The sequence below is a fragment of the Gracilinanus agilis genome, chromosome 2 (assembly GCF_016433145.1).
Source record: "Gracilinanus agilis isolate LMUSP501 chromosome 2, AgileGrace, whole genome shotgun sequence".
NCBI lineage: Eukaryota > Metazoa > Chordata > Mammalia > Didelphimorphia > Didelphidae > Gracilinanus > Gracilinanus agilis.
The window spans coordinates 129621490-129638666 of NC_058131.1; the positions used below are offsets into that span (position 1 = coordinate 129621490).

At 37.2% G+C, this 17177-nt stretch overlaps 1 protein-coding gene across 2 annotated transcripts in view; it reads left to right on the forward strand.

Annotated features, from left to right (window-relative positions):
* The window catches only part of SNAP25 (synaptosome associated protein 25), a 28088-nt gene extending 19220 nt beyond the window's left edge, over positions 1 to 8868 (forward strand). For both annotated transcript variants that reach the window (XM_044660715.1, XM_044660714.1), the window contains exons 5-7: positions 1069 to 1194; positions 2881 to 3025; positions 8800 to 8868. In XM_044660715.1, the coding sequence (XP_044516650.1) occupies positions 1069 to 1194; positions 2881 to 3025; positions 8800 to 8868 (340 nt within the window). The remainder of the gene's footprint in view (positions 1 to 1068; positions 1195 to 2880; positions 3026 to 8799) is intronic.
* The last annotated feature ends 8309 nt before the right edge of the window (positions 8869 to 17177 follow it).

The window sequence follows — 17177 nt, forward strand, 5'->3', positions numbered from 1 at the left end:
TCTATGAGCCCTGCAGGTATGCCTGGATTTTAAATTTCTCTCCAAGGCAGCTCAGTGAAAAATGGCTCCTTCAGGCCAGTCACTGCCCACAGAATAGTTGGAAGTACCAGGGCTTAAGCTTTCTCCACCCTAGCCCCTAGTCCGAGGAAGAGGACATTTGGCCTGCGTTTCACTCTTTGGGAAGGCTATTACTACTGGTGCATTTCGGGAATGATCAACTACGGGAGCAGTTCGTGCTTAGTGAGAATGCTTCACTTTCTATTCATGCCTGTAGCTGGTGCATGAAGAAGATGTAGAGGACTTTCCCTTTCTGATGCTAGATTGCTTGTATTTTTCTTTTTTCTCCTGCGCTCATTTCACTATGCCTCTTTTACTTTTTGTCTCTGTGGACAAAGGTTTGTACATCAACTCTCGATGTATGGTTACTGTTTTGAAGTACCGATATATTATCCTAGAAATCTATTGAAATTGCCCAAAGTAGAGCTCTAAAGGCCATTGCCCCAGCCAGCCTCCAATGCTGTGTCTTTTATGCCTCATTGGAAATGTCAGTGGCTTACGTGTCCCTGATGCCACACGTACGTGTGGAAAACGGGGAATCTCTGTACGATGCTGTGTTAAAACTTAAGCCGAATCTGTTTTGCTCAATGACAGTGTGTTGCTGTGATGTGATGTACACACTATACTTGGCAGTCTTGTTTCATGTCTGTCTGCCAGTATGTTTTGTGTGTGTGTTTTGTGTCTCAAAATATAACCGTGTCACTGAAATAAAAGTGAATGTCCTCCAGCTACCTTTACGCTTCTGTCAAATTCAACCAGCTAATCCAAAAACTTCCCTTTTGGGCAATGTTACAGACTTGACAACTGCAATTGAATCCATTGGAAATGAATCATTGAGTAGTCTGGTCATGGTGGCAGCCAAACATTTGAGTCAGGTTTATGATATATCGGTATACTCTAATGCCCCTACTGGAAACTCATTTGCTTGGTTCAGTTCTTAGCTTGAAGAAATAGATTGTAGCTCTTCCGCTCCTCCCCAGTGCATTGTTACTCACCCTCTTTTTTGCATAGGCTTAAGTCAAGTGATGCTTACAAAAAAGCCTGGGGCAATAATCAAGATGGAGTGGTTGCCAGCCAACCTGCTCGTGTGGTGGATGAACGAGAGCAGATGGCCATCAGTGGTGGTTTTATCCGCAGGTGAGCTTTGTTGGGTTTAGAGCGGTTAGGAAGAGGCGCCATGTTGCCTGGAAATGCCAGGTCCTCACCTTCTGTTCCAGATGTATTTTCATGAGTTTTATGTGATGTTTTAGTGGAATCCAGAGAATGCCAAAAAAGACTGTGGCGTGGTTTCCTATCAACTAACCTTCTTTTTTAGTTCAGGCAAGCAAACACTGACTACAGTGTCTATAAACAGCAACAGGTATAGATACGTGGCGATGCTGAGACACTGAGTTTACAAAGGCAGTCGCCAACAGCTGGCCCTAAGACAAGCATATACAGAACTCGGCTGTTTGGAGCCTGAAGGACCTGGACTAATAATAAGTAAATATTCTTCAGGTAATGAACTCATCATTTTTTACATGATGTTACGCAAGGATATTCGACAGGTAGTTAGGTTTGCTACCCTCTCCAAATATCAATAGCCCGGCTACCGTTAGCTCTTACAATCCAACGCATCTCAGCATTCCCCTAAAAACCCAAAATGTAGACACCAAGAAATAAATTGTTTCATCATGTCTGAAGGACATCTTTCCAGTTGCTCCTTGAGAAGCCAGAGGTGATAGTCAACATGGTCAATGACTGCCTGATTTGCCACAGGCAACATAGGATAACTTCATGCTGCAATTTCAAAGTTTGGTTTGGTATAGGTTGTTGGTCTGAGTATAACTTAGAAATGATAATTAGCATTGCAGAGCAAGGTGTTGAGATGGCCATCTCCAATAGTAATCTTTGGCTTTACTTGTAGTAGATGCCTATATACAAATACATGCTCTGAGTGATTGCAACAGCTAAATCATTGAAATATCTTGGCTCTACTGTGAAGACTTACTAGCCAGGGAATTCAGAAGCAGGTGGATTCATTTTATTCCACAAATCAAACTGTTTATCCTTCCAAATCACTAAAAAAATTGAAAAGATAAGCAGAGTCTTCATGTTAACCTAAGCATCTCTTCTCTCTACTATCTACCCACTCAACACACAAACACACACATATATTGAGTGTTTTCCATTTAAATCATCCTTAGACCATCTTGGGGACCATGGCATTTATATACAAGTAAATATAGGTTGTTTTATGCAACTAACTGTTCCCACCAGTATTCCTTCAAAGAAGGGACCTATAATTATTATCATTTCTCACATTCCTTTCTGTCTCAAGTGAAAAAAAAAGCCTAGTGAAGTGATTATTTGACTTAACTCAATAGGTTTGGTTTCTATAATGTGGCCATTAGTTAATAACAAACACATAGGAAAGGAAAATAGAGTTGTTACCCAGTATTACCCTCCTTTCCTTCATTAGGGTCCTCCAACTATAGCTGAATTTTCTTACTAACATGATTAAACTGTGAAAGTGGAAAAGATCATTATCCTATGCAAGAAAAAGCATGGGATGAATGATGATACTCAGATAAAAAGATCCATCCACCTTAAAATGCCATCAATAAAAATATTTAAGGGTTCAGAGATAAGCCTGCCACAGTACAATGCTTTGATTTTTTTAAAAATAAATTAGAGATAGACTTTCTTGGCCCTGTATTGGATAGAGGTCCTATAATATTTGTCCAGTGGCCTACAGGATTTTTCTCAGATCAGCTCTGGGTCGTAAGTATCCAGAGTTATTTCGATCAGGTTTCCTCAAAAGAATTGTTTCTTTGGTAACAGGGTAACAAATGATGCCCGAGAAAATGAGATGGATGAAAACCTGGAGCAAGTGAGCGGCATCATTGGAAATCTCCGTCATATGGCCCTGGACATGGGTAATGAGATTGACACACAAAATCGCCAGATTGACAGGATCATGGAGAAGGTAAGGGAAATAGAGATGTATGTGGCTTCTAACAAGTATAATTTTCCCACTTTAGGCCTGCCTACTAAAAATGGAGGAGAGGAAGGTTCAGTACCAAAAGTGGGCAAAGAAGTAATAAAACTGATGTTCAGAAATTTTGCATTAGAAAAGACTAGTTCTCTGCTTCCTAGCTAATGGTACAGTTCTCTAGAACTGTAGTCACATTTTTTAAAATGACTGTCTCCAAAAATCTTTCTTTTTAATGTAATTCCCTCTGATAATTGATTATAATCTTCTGAAATTTCCAAGGAAATAACTACTTTGTAAATTTAATTCCAATTAAAACATAATCTCATCTGTTAGAATCCTTTGACATTGTGTCTCTATTATGAAATCTCTGGAAGTTATACTGACATTCTTATTTCTCTCTAATTTAAAAAAAATGATCACTCAGCTTAGATACATTGATAAGTCTGCTTTTTAAAAGTCTTCTAACTTATAGGACTGAATTTTCATTTTCTTAGTACCCAAGAAACTGCTACTGATATCACAGAGGAGTTTTTAGAGGGGAAAAAATGAGAAAGCTTTACTTTGGTCTGTTCTGTACTATATAGCAAAAAATATCTTCTTAACATGGCAAGGTATTTGATGAATGCTGTGCAAACAAAAATGGATTTTGATTGATATAAAGAAAAAAAACATTGGCAATTCAAGGAATGGTTATCAATTCTCCCACTGTTAAGACAATTCTTGTGCTAAATTTTTAATGAATAGTTATCTATAATTTGAGTGATTTTAAAATGCTAAAGTAGGCATTTTACATGCAGGAGAGTCAGGTATATATTAATGCTTTGAACTCAGTTCAGAAAAGTAACCCTGAAAAGCCAACTTACATCATAATATGCATTTCTATTTTTCTGTGCTACCAATTCTTCATTCAGATGGCAGCATGGTATGGTGGATAGAATACGAGACTTGTCACCAGGAAAGTGGGGATTTATATCTCACCTCTAATATTCTTTATGTGAATATGGAAAAGTCACACAAATTCTCTGAGCCTCAATTTCCTAATCTATAATATGTAAGGATAATGATACCTAAAGTATCTATCACTAAAGGGTTATTACGAGGCTCAAGTGAAATAATCTACGTCTTTGTACACTTCAGTATTCCAATGGCTCTATGATTTAATCCATGTGGGTATTGCCTCCAGTGATACAGATCCATCCGTACAGATGATACCATCCATTCATACTTGCCCATTTCATGTTATCATTATGCACATCTTCTCATGAATTCATGAAAGGAAATTTCCCCAAATTACTAGGAACATTTTCTGTACTTCAGACATTTTGAAGACATCAGTGGAACATTTCATCTCTCTACTATTAATCTGTTTTTCTTTGTACCTCACCAGCCCATCACCTTCTTGGCCAAAGTGCTATGTTAATATTTATTAACAACAATCCTGTTGGATTAGACATGTTATTATTATATGTTATATCACAATAAGTTAATATAGTCTTATATTACAGTAAATTAAAGGAAAATTAGGTGACTTGCTCCAGATCATAAAGCTGATAAGAAGGCAGAGTTAGGAAAGTCTTTTGCCTCCAAGGTTACTGCTACTTTTATCATTTTGTACTGCCTTATTGATAGAGGGAAAATAGTACTACAAATCTGATCTTTTTTTCATTTCATTAGTCATGTAGCTTTTTATGTTCATTTGAAAAATATTTTTAAAATATAGTCACAAAAGATAACTAATTCCAAGCTGACTTCATACTTCTACACAAAGGAACACAAAGGCTTCCAATGAGGTTTCATTTCCCAAACAAATTAGGCACTGAACTCCCAATGGATTATTCAGAAATTGGAATGGGGATAGAGATTGGACTGTAGTTTTCCTATTATAGGGAACTCTTAGATGAGGAAACCCTCATTTCCAATGTAGACGAACACCTTCCTGGTAATTCGTAGTTTTAGAGAGCTACCTAAAAAAATTAGCAGAGTAACTTAGCCACGGTTATGTAAGTAGTAAGCTTCAAGAGTTGGGACTTGATCTTGTACACTTAATGTTGTGTATTTTCAAAAAATCACGAATGGAAATAGATCTTTATTGTATCTAATGAATTAAGATGGTTCTGTTTTCAGAAGGAAGGAAGGAACCAGCCATCTACATGAGTTAATCTAATTGCCAAGTTGGAATACTTTATTTAATTTACCTCCTCAACAATTATTAATGCTGCAAAACATATGGTTATGTTATAATATACCTATAAAAGAGATTATATTATAAGGGTTAAGAGGGAGTAACCAACTGTATTCTTTTGAAAATGTACTGTACTCTTTCAATGTGTTAAGTGCCTTGTAAAGTACAATTTTAGATCTATTCCAGAGTATGTTATTTTCCTGACAAATATTTTTCATTATAAAAAGGATAAATATATAATATGCTATTATATAACTTATAGTTTTATTAAATGTACTTACATTTTAATCAAAGATCTTAATATGTTAGATGCTCTTGTTTCCTATCCAACAGTACCATAGATATCAGCCTAATGTATGGAATTCATTTTCAGCCTTTTGTAGGGAAAAGAAGAAATGGAAAAATAGCTCAGGATCTTTAGAAGTGCATTTTTCATGACTGTGCTTCTTTGGGTTTTTTTTGCACATACACATTTCATTTGTAATTTTGGAGTGTGAACATAGTATACACATACTCTTAAAATGCCAAAGTTTCACTTTTTTTTCTTAAAAAGTACTTAATGGCAAGTTTAAACTAATTTATGTTTCTGTAACACAGACAATAGATAACGTACACCCCATTTCTAATTCCTTTGGTTTTTGCTTTTCATTTATTTTATTTTTTAAACAAGATGGTATACTTTGTATTTATTTACCCAATAAACTACAATGAGAGATGAATGGTGTTTTAAAAAAAAAGAATTGGGACTTGAACCTACATTTTCTTCCTAGCTTCAAAGCCAGCTCTCTATCTACCATGATATGCCCCCTGTCCTCAGTGATACTATATTTAAATTCATATTTCATTCAATGTAGTATCTTATGCTGGAAGTCATATTTCTCTCCCTTTCTCCCTTTCTAATACTTTTCTACTTCTTTTCCTCAATTACATATAATAATATTTTTAACCTTTAAAATTTTTGAGCCAAATTCTCCCCCTCTTTTTCTCCCTGACACAGCAAACAATCTGATATAGATTTTACATGTGAAATAATAATGCAGAAAATCAGCATGAATTGATACACCCAATATACTTTTAGGGGGGAAGAGAAGAAGCCCATTAATGGTTTTCATATTTCCTTCCCCAAGTCATGTCCCTACTAAGCCTGGTCACATCCAGGCATTCTAATACATTTCCCTGACATAAGTTTTGTATGATTATTCAATATGATAGACGCAGGGAATATCTTTGTGGGGTGTCAAAATTATCTCACATCTCAGTTCTCAAGTCTTTCTTTCTTTTTAACTGTTTTTTAAAACTAATATTTCATAGGAGAAAAGATAAGCCCATTCTGAAAGTTGTCTTTTCAGTGGTAGGTTTGTCGTTTGGGTTAGAATCAGTGCAGGGTATTTTATCCATTATAGACCCATCGAAGATTGGGAAGGGAAAGGGTGCTTGTTCTATAATTGGTCCTTTTCTTTGTCTCTCTGTGCTCACTCCCATGACAATCTCATCCAGTCCCATGACTTTAGCAGATGACTCACTACCTTTGGCTTCAGAGACAAATGCTTATCTGAGGCTCTTGAAGGTTAAGCAAATTTCCTACTGTCCCAGGGCTAGAAGGAGGCAGAGGCAAAAATCTGAGCTCAGGTCTTTGTTACTGCAAGCCCAGCAAGTCATCCACTTCTCTCCCTTCCCACATTGCCTATATGAATGACTCATACATTCACAGAATATTAGAGCTGAAAGACAATATGGGGGTTAGCTGGCCCCATTTTAGAAGTGTAGAAAACAATTGAGGGGAAATGATTTCTCCAAGATCACATGATGAAGTACTGGCAAAATTATGTCTAGAGCTCTCTGAATCTAATATGGTTTTGACCCTAGCATAGTATTTGCATATCCTACCAAGACCCTCCCCAAATTCTAGACCCACATTGCAAAGAACTTAATTGGATATGTCAGCCTGGGTGTTCTATTGACATGGAGAAAAATCTGTTTAAAAAAATAATTGCAGCTTCCTCACAAACCAGCTCCTTCTTCCTGACATTCTTATTTCTGTTAAGGGCAGTATAATTCTGCCATTTCCCAAGACTAGATATCCTGAAGTCATTTTTCACTTCCTCTCTCACCTCACATCTAACTCACCAAGTCCTATTGATTCAGCCTCTAAAAATTGTTTTCTCCTCTCTCAAAATTTCCCTGCTATTATTCTATATCAGGCTTATATATTTGTAAATGCCTCCTAACTTATCTCCCTAGCTTTAGTCTCTAGATCCTTTAATTCATTCTACACATTTCTATCAGATTAAGATACAGCTTTTTGTGATGTCACCATACCATTCAAAAACAATTAGCAAAAGTCACAAACGCTTACTTTTGTGTTTTATATTCTTTGATTCTTTCCCAAATTACTTGTTTGCAGCCTCATTACATACTTTTCTCCATGCATTCAGTATCTTATTCAAGTTTCAAATCATTATCATTTCTCCAAAGCATTATTCAGTCTGCCTAATAATTTCACACTGACTTGGTCCTATAGTCTTTTTTCTGTCAAAAGTCCCATTTCCTCCACTGGGATCTGTCTCTCAAGAAGGATGTCTTCACGATAAGGAAGAATCAAAATGGGAATAAATCATCATCATTTTACAGATAAGGAAATTAAGATCCTGAATAGAAAACCTCCAGGCAAAATTTCCAGCCAAAATAAAGGTCTCTGGTGCTAAAATAAAAGCACGTTTATTTTGACAGAGTCAACTAAGTTGAGAAAAGTGGAGCTGATCAATAAATCATATGTATTTTACTTTAGAATAACTATCATACTTTTTGAATATATATCTATATCTATCTCTATATGAAATCTATATGTGCATATATATATATTAAATCTAAAAGTTCTAGGAATTAGTAATTCTTCAAATTAAATGAAGTGATACAATGCAATAGGGGTGGGATAACACCTTACACTTAACATTTTTTATTAGAAAATGATATTTTCCCCACCTTTCCTCACCATTGAATATTGAGCATGAATAGAGTTAACCAAATAGCTTCTAGAATAAATTTTTTACTGGAACAGATTGATATAAATGACCTTTAAGGTCCCTTCCAGCTGGGAGATTCTCCCTGTATAGAGGTAACAGAATAAATCAAAAACATCAACTAGGAATTGAAAGTAAGATTTACCGCATTTAACTTTTACTGAGAAGCTAAGTGGTGCAGTGGATAAAATGCAGGGTCTAGAGTCAGGACTATGATGTCTGCGAGGGAAGAATGAGTGTGTTGGTGCAAAATTAGCTGTGTGACCCTGAGCAAGCCACTTCACCCTGTTTGCCTCAGTTTCCTCATCTGTAAAATAATCTGGAAAAGGAAATGACAAACTACTCCAGTCTCTTGCCAAGAAAACCCCAAATTGGGTCAGGAAGAGACAGATACAACTGAAAAACAACTGGAAAGATTTTATGTCAGATATGAAGAAATAAAACTATATCCTTGGAAAGCTATGCCAGAAGAATATCAAAGATGCTCATAGCAACCCAAAACAGTTATCCCTGATTACTAACATCGGTGGTAACGAGCCCCCTTCTTTCTCTTTTTTTTCCAGGCTGATTCCAACAAAACCAGGATTGATGAAGCCAACCAACGTGCAACAAAGATGCTGGGCAGTGGTTAAATGCCAACAAATGTGTTTTCATCTTCTTGCTGTCAAGGAAGATGATAATGTCATGCTTTTCTCATGGTATTTACCTACTAGGTTTGCACACATGCACATATCAATCCCCATTGTAAATGTTGTCCTGTGTAGTCTGTCAGCTTTCCAGACCTATAACTTGTCCTTTTCTTTTCTGGTTACCTTTCTTTCCCAAGGTTGTATATAGTGATAACTTGATGGCTCTGGCTCACTATGATGTCTTCTGTTTTATTTTTCTTCCTCTCCTCAATGATGTTTGCTGAATGACAACAATGTAGGAATGCTTAATGTGCTGTTGAACCTTTAAATATGCAGTATTGTTCTCGTAAAACTGTGACCTTCCACAGAGCTACTGCCATGCTCTTAAGCACTTAAAATTTGCTGTCTTTGGTTCTTCATGGCTGTCATCTGTCGTTATGATTTCATGATTAGACAAATGTGGAATTATATTAACAGGCATTGCACTAAAAGTGATGTGATTTATGCATTTATGCATGAGAAATAAATAGATTCTTAGGCTCCTACTTAAACAACATCTTTCCACGGCAGTAGCACAATGACAACGAGAAACACACTTACACACAATAACACAAAAGCATGCTCAGTATTGAGACACTGTTGGGACTATGTTATACCAGCAAGACTGCAATAGTGGCACTTTCTTCTGTCAATAGAGTTGTTAGCCATAATCATTCTTTTTTAATTAAAAAAAAAGATGGATTTGACACTTGCCATTTAATCATTGCCAGCAAAATAAGCTTTTGGCTGAAAATATGTCAAATGGGTGTAATATAGGGGTTGTCTGCTGCTTTCGAAGACTATCTTTTGGAGGAAACGACTACACCATGAAATAGTGCAACGGTGTAATTTTTATAAGGCTGTATCTTATTTAGTCGCTATTCCCCATGTGGTTTGTTATTGGTACAGTTCTCTGTTGCTTATCTAGAGCTATGCACACCAAATCTCTGAGATGTTTAGTAGCTATAATAAAGAAAAATTTAAAAATAATATAAATGAATGAAATATAGATAAACTGTGAGATAAATATCATTACAGCATGTAATATTAAATTCCTCTTGTCTCCTGTCAGTTTGTGACGTGATTGACATTTTGTAGCTAGTTGAAAATTATTAAAAATTATAGACCCCCCAAAAAATTCTCTGTCTTGTCTTCCTTGACTGACCTGTGCATTAAAGACTCCTTATTTTTCTTTCCCAAGGGAGGAGGGAAAAGAGCAATATAATACTTTGCTTCTGAGGAGTTAATGTGTAAAAGACATGAGTGGTCTATAGGGAAAAGGCAAATTTCCCTGTTGGATGGAATTCAAATGACAATTGATGAGTCAAACTGAAGAGGGAAGGAATAAATATTATATAGTGTCTACTATGTGCCAGGCACTGTGCTAAGTACCTTTTGCAAATATTAGCTCATTTGAGTCTCACAACAACCCTGCAGGGCAGTTGTTAATATTCTCCCTACTTTATAATTGAGAAAACTGAGGCAAACAGAGCTTTAGTGATTTGCCCATGTTCACACAAATTGCAAGTATCTGGATCAGGATCTGAACTCAGGTCTTCATGACTCCAGCCCCAGTGTTTTCTTTATTCACTATGCCACCAGTAGAGATTTCTGATGATGATTTGCTTTTAAAAATTCATCTATTTGTTGATGAAATATTATTGACATAGAGAAGAAATGCAGTTCTTCAAGGAAGCAATGTCAATATGTAATTTGCATTCCCAGGCCATGCATGCTCCTACATTAATTCATACCAAAAGTCATATTATCTCCCATTGATTCTCTGCCCACTAAATGAAAGCAAAACCCATTGCAATCGTAAGGTCCCATAAGAAAGGACCAATCTAACCCATCCATGATGAAACTGTTGGTCCTATGCCCCAATGATAGTATTACAAAGGTATTCTCTATGTCATGTTCTCTGCATTGAAGGATTATTTTGGTTCAGAAACATTTGAGACTTGGAAGAAGAAGATCTGGGAAATAACTTATTTTTCAATAGAATACTGAAAAAATGCTTCAACTAGAGTTAAGAGAGACCAGGCCCCTGCCTCCTAACCTTTATTTATTCTATGGCCCTGGCTAAGTCCCTCCTTCATGGCTTGCCTTGGTTTTACCATCTTTAAAATGAAGATATAATACGTATAGTGTCTAATTCAGAAGTCTTTGTGAGACTCATGTGAGAGCTTCTGTACCTAAAGTGTTTTACCAACTTTAAAAGTGTTATATAAGTGTCAACTATCATTATTTTGAAATAGGGATGTTACCGCTGATCTGGTGTCCAGATAGTCCCACATGAAAACACAGAAATGGATGAGCAAGATTTTAATGATTCTTTACAGCTCCTCTTTTTTCTCTACGATTATGCCAACAATTCCACCAGTGTCAAGCCACATCATGAAAATGCACAATTTGTCTTGCTGGATGCCTTAAACAAAGGACAACCCATGGTAAAACAAACAGGGGAGAAGCCCTAGATTTACTATCTTGTGTAACTGTCTAGGAGTCACCAAGAAGAAAAACTTAGCCAAGTAGAATTTTAAGGAATAATTCGCCCATTTTATTGCCTTTTCCTAATGTCAAGGAAAACTGGGACTGGATTTACTTGAGTAGATAATTCATTCAAATATTTTCACTTAGATCATTTCTCTTTTCCTCTTTTTACTCATCTTTAAAGGTTTTTTTACCACTAAACTATTGAAGTATAGATGGATTTTTATAGGTAAACTTATTCTATTGACTCCTCTGCAAAGGAACTCCAGCAGCATTTGTGGAGGTTTAAAACAAGTAATTGAAGGGCTGAGAATCCTGGCTAAAAATTTCATTTTACTTTTATCAAACTATTACTCACAGCTCTTGAACTGCTCCTACCAAGGCTTCCAAATAGTTGTTAGTGTTCTGTTACAAGTCATAGAGGCCCACCATGATTTTCTGAGAAAACTCATACCTTAAAAATGGGCATTGAGGAATAGGAATTGCAGGAGATAAACGTATTAAATAGTTTAAGAAACTTTTATCAGAATTTTTGTGCCGTGTTCTAAACTTCTAGCCTGTATATTTTCTGGATCTTTTTTCATTTTTATTTCTAACTATTCTAAGTGAGTCATTTTTTCCATTTACTGAATGGTAAACAGTGACATAAAATACACACAAGAAAAAATAAAGTACTCCATCTTATGTTCCAGAAGTTATTCAAAATATATTTCTTAAGTTGCCTACTGTGTGCAGGGCACTGGAGATATAAAGGAAACCAAAATGAAACCACTCCAAGCCCCAATGACTTTACATTTTAGCAACAACATAATACTGTTATAATAATAGGATATATTGTTCATAAATAGGAGGCAGGTTGGTAATAAGACGGCTGCTCAGCCTCACTTGAGCCTGACTGGCTCTGTTGGCTGAGTCTGCCAAGCAGGCTCTGAATTCACAGATGATAGAAGGATCTGGGCTAGTGAGTGATGAGTTTGCCAGGTGGTTGCCCCGTGCCAGTGACACCAGGATTTATGAGGAACAGCTTAGCCTAGCCTCTACCTCTACAACAGTGCCCAAGCCAAGAATCTAATGGGAGTTGTATATGTGTTTAATGACTCCTCAAACCCCTGGCTTGGGGTTGTAACATGGAAATGGCAGGGTGGAATTCCTGCAAGATACAGGGTTGGATCTGATGGTAAAGGGTTGGTTTGGGCTGGTATAGATCTGCTCACTGGATAAACGCTGTTCTGACTGAGGTTTATACATCCCTTCCCTAATCAGCTGTAGATGATTCACTAATTAGGAAAGGAACACCAGTCTTCTTTGATAGAACTGCAACAGGATTTATTTGCTTAGCTTAAAAGGGTTAGAAACAAGGAATAAGGATAAAAGTTTCAGGAATGCTAAGCTAAATCTAAATGAATAAAAGTGATCTAAATCAAATGGATGATGAATTTGATAATAGGCTGGAGTTTCTTCTCCCTCTCTCAATCCCTGGCTTGACCCCACCATGGCACAAACCAAAGGATAAGGAAGGCTGGGGATGTTCTTCTTGTTGGTTGTGGTGTTGTCTCTCTCAGCTCTATTAATAGCAGGTAAATTGATTTCCTATGGCACTCAGCTATGGATGCTGGAATGCAGGACTAGGGCCTACCCTCCCTCCAATCCACCATCCTCCCAAGATTCTCAAAAATGAGACCTCTTGTGCTGTAGTCCCAGGGTATTTATAGGGGTGGTTCCAACTGTCTTTTGGCCCTGGCTCATGCCACCTGGGCACAGTCCAAAGTTTCTAACCAACATTCCTGTCATTCAAGATGTCCTCCATCTTGTCCTAGAATTTCCTTATTACAGATATAGCTATGTTTTCTCAGAATTCATTAAGCCCTTTGGTGTATGTTGTTAGTTGATCCTTACTTGTAGACCCATGTTTGCCTAAAGGGACCAAATTACACTTACTTTTGTGTATATTGTCCTTTGATCCTTACACACACATAAGGATGATGCTCTAGAAGAGAGGTATGAAAAGTAGTAGTATACCTATTTTACAGATGAGGAAACTAAAACTTAGAGAATTTAAATAATTGATCAGATCGTAAGATTAGTGTTGGAGGGGACCTTGAAAATCATGGATCTAGAGCTGAAAAGGACCACAGAGGCCATCTAATACAATTTCCTCTTTTTTTCAGATAAGGAAAGTAAGACACCAAGAGGAAAAATTATTTTTAAGTCATGTAGACAATAAGAGGGAAAGGAATAAGCATTTACATGGTGCATACTATCTGCCAGGCACTATGCTAAGAACTTCAGAAATATTGTTTATTTCATTTGATCTTCACAACAACGTTGTGAGGTAGGTACTATCTCCCCCATTTTATAGATGAGGAAACTGAGGCAGAGGTTAAGTGACCTCCCTAGAATCCCATTTTTAGTAAGCATGTATGGTCAGATTTGAATTCAGGTCTTCCTGGCTCTAGACAAAGCACCCAATCCACTGTGCCACATAGCTGCCTTGTAAATAGCAGAATAGAGATTAGAACCATGGTCTTCTGACTCCAGACCCAGGGACTCTTCCAAATTGTCTCCCACTATATGTCTCTTAATAAATGTTACCCAGGTTCACATGACTAGTAAGTATCAGGCAGGGCTTGAACTCAGATCTTCTGGCTCCTTGCCCAGTTCTTTTTTTTTTTTTTTTTTTTTTTTTTTTTTAGCTCATCATGGTGTTCCTTAATCAACATATAGACAAGTTATTCCTTTGGTATTTGGCATTTTCCAGGCAAGGTTTCAATTTAGAGTCTTAACACAGACTTACTTTCCTTTAAGGGAAATTTTCCCCAGGGAACATAGAGAAAACTCAGTGCCAAATAATACCACAACCACATTTTATGACATTGGAAACTCAAGGATTTGGAGAGGAGATTTTAATGTCAACAATGAAGCTCCTTCACTGAGCAAATGGCGGAGCCATGAGGCACGCACATAACTAATGGTCACACCCTCTTTCATCTTTCCACCTACAAGCCACTCTGTCCACTACTACCTCCCCTTAGCCCTGTAGCTATGTCAGAAAAGTCATGCGGTCACTTCTCTAATTATGGTGCCCATCATCCTATCATCACCAACATCCTCTACGCATCCTTTTTTCCTACTTGCATATAAGAGATGCATCATATACTTTATGTATGCTTTGATGAAGAAAAGAAAGAAAAACCAGGGAGAAAAGTGATGGGGGGGAGTATTGGATTATCTAGACAGGAAGTTATTATTGCCATATTCCGCAAGGAGTACAGGATTGAAGAGTTCATATAGAAGCATGGGGACCATTCAGCAGAAGGATATCAGAGTCAGAGTCAAGCAAAAAGCAACGGAGAAGTTACAAGACAGAAACTGTGAAAATGGACCTAATAATTCATGGTGCTAGAAGAGGTTGGAGAAGTCAGGGAAGGAAATTATCTGTAGGAAGGAAGCTGATTACATAGATCAAATAGGGAGCAGCTGAAGTTGGTGTCCAATTATAAAATTGTTGATAGATAGTCTGGGGGTCAGAGAGGGTGGAGGGTGGCCGATGATGCTGAGATATACAAAGCAAGTTAAAGGAGTTATGAACAAACAATAATCAAAGATCAGAAACAAGGCAGCAGATTAGCTCACCCAAGTTCCTTGGCCCTGACCTTCTGGGATCTGAAGGCAATCAGAACCAGGCTGGGATTGTCAGCTGGGCTAATTCTCACAACTGTAAGGGCAACTTAAGGGACTGTGTAGCCCTTGAAAATCCGTGAGACTGGAAACCTTGGGAAGTTCCACTCTGAGCAACAAAGATGGATCATACAGTTGATTTTCACAGAGGGCAATCTTCATGAACATTCTTTCTCTCTTGCCAGCAGGAGCTTTCTTCAAATTAAAATTAGACAACAGGTTAGTTGCCTTGATTAATGTACTTTAAGGTGGCTTTTCAACAAATGCCTATTCAATAATACTGTTTTCTTCCTAAGAATAAAGTCTTTGGATATGAAGCCAGGAAACCAGAATCGTAGCCTCAAACACTCTACTATCTTGCTGAGTTTTTACTAAAAAACAACGAGGCTACACTAATGTAAATCATTCATATCATGGTAACCCAGACAATAAGGATGCTCTTAGCCATACTCAAACCTTCCTAAGCTGAAATGACAAGGAATCGCCAGCCTTAGGCTGTTCCTGTAGCACTATAAACCAACAGAACCATTGCTTTGTTCATAGAGCACATTCCCTCACCCTGGAACTGGTGGTAAGTACCTTTTTGCCATCAGAGAATCATACCAACCTTACCTCCCTGAAGTCCTTTGACATTTTCACCCACCCATTCTTCAAGGTGAATTGGTTCAGGAAGAAGCATACCATCTGACTTCAAGAACTACTTACTATAAGACACATTAGTCCTATTAAAAATTTTAATGGAATTGGGAGCCATTTTGCCCTTTTTTTGGATTAATAATTTTTTGCAAGACGGGTAACCTTCCCAAATACACCTGGACATTAAACTTTGCCATTTTGCTGCCATTTCTTAGTGTTCCTGGGAAATGCTGAAATGTTCCTCAATAAACACAGATGCCTCTAAATTCTTAACCACAATCCAATCATCATTAGATTTATAAAATGGCATTTTCTAGAACTAAGCAAGAGGCAATAGCTGAAACATTTTCAGTTCGTTCTAGAGTACCTTGCCCAGCACCAGGAAAACTGGGCTTATACTAAAAATTCAATAACATTTACCAAGACTTCTAATGGAATAGGTTACAATAAAAAATTACATCAGAAGAAAGCATGTGCCTTACCCAAAGGAGTTTAGAAAGGAAAGATAACCAGACAGGGACCTCAACAGGTTCCATTGAAGACTTCTTCAAAGATAATTTTTGTTCACTTATTTGTATATTAATACATCATATTTTGGCCTTAAGTAAATAAGTTTCATATCCTTAGTGTTTCATACTTCTCCCAAAGTGTCACAGTATGAGCTGGAAAAATTAGCTGCCAGAAATAGGTTATCAACCGTTTCACCATCAAGGTGAAATATTTCCCTAGCTCTTCCACCATTATATTCTTACCCATGTCTCTGAACAATCTTAACAATTCACACGGGCATTTTCTTCTTTCTTCGTGGCCCTCAAATGGCAGTTCCCATATTTCTGACTCTTTATTCTCTGTATCCTTGAAGCCACCTGATTAGCTCAGTTGATTAGAATGCCATGCTAATGGGATTCATGTTTTGGATCCAGTGCCCCAGGTGGACCCTTTCGGCATCATAGATTATATTCAGATATTATTCCCATTCTCTTGCCAATGTATGGCATTGATTATAAAGGAGACTAAGTGAAAGTGTGACTAGACAGGTAAGTTTTTAACCTGGGAAGACTAACTCTGACCATTAATAATTAAAGTGGGAAACTAAGTTTCAGAGTGGTTGTGACTTGCTCATGGCAACACCTTTATTAAACATCTGAGTTGGAAATATGTTTCCTAGTCCAGGATTCTAGCTACTAAAGCACAATGGCTCTCTACTTCTCCCTTTTCAAAATATATTGTTCTGTAGGGAGTTTTAAGATAGCATTGGAGGGTGAAAAAGAGGAGGTACTTTATTATGCTCCCATTCCAAACAAGTAACAGAGATATAAACTGTTTATTGTGGTTTTAAGAACTTCTTCTGGGGTTCAGGTAGGTAATTCAGTGGATAGAAGCCAAGCCTAGAGATAGAAGGTCCTGGGTTCAAATACGATCTCAGATATTTCCTAGATATATGATCCTGGGCAAATACCTAACCC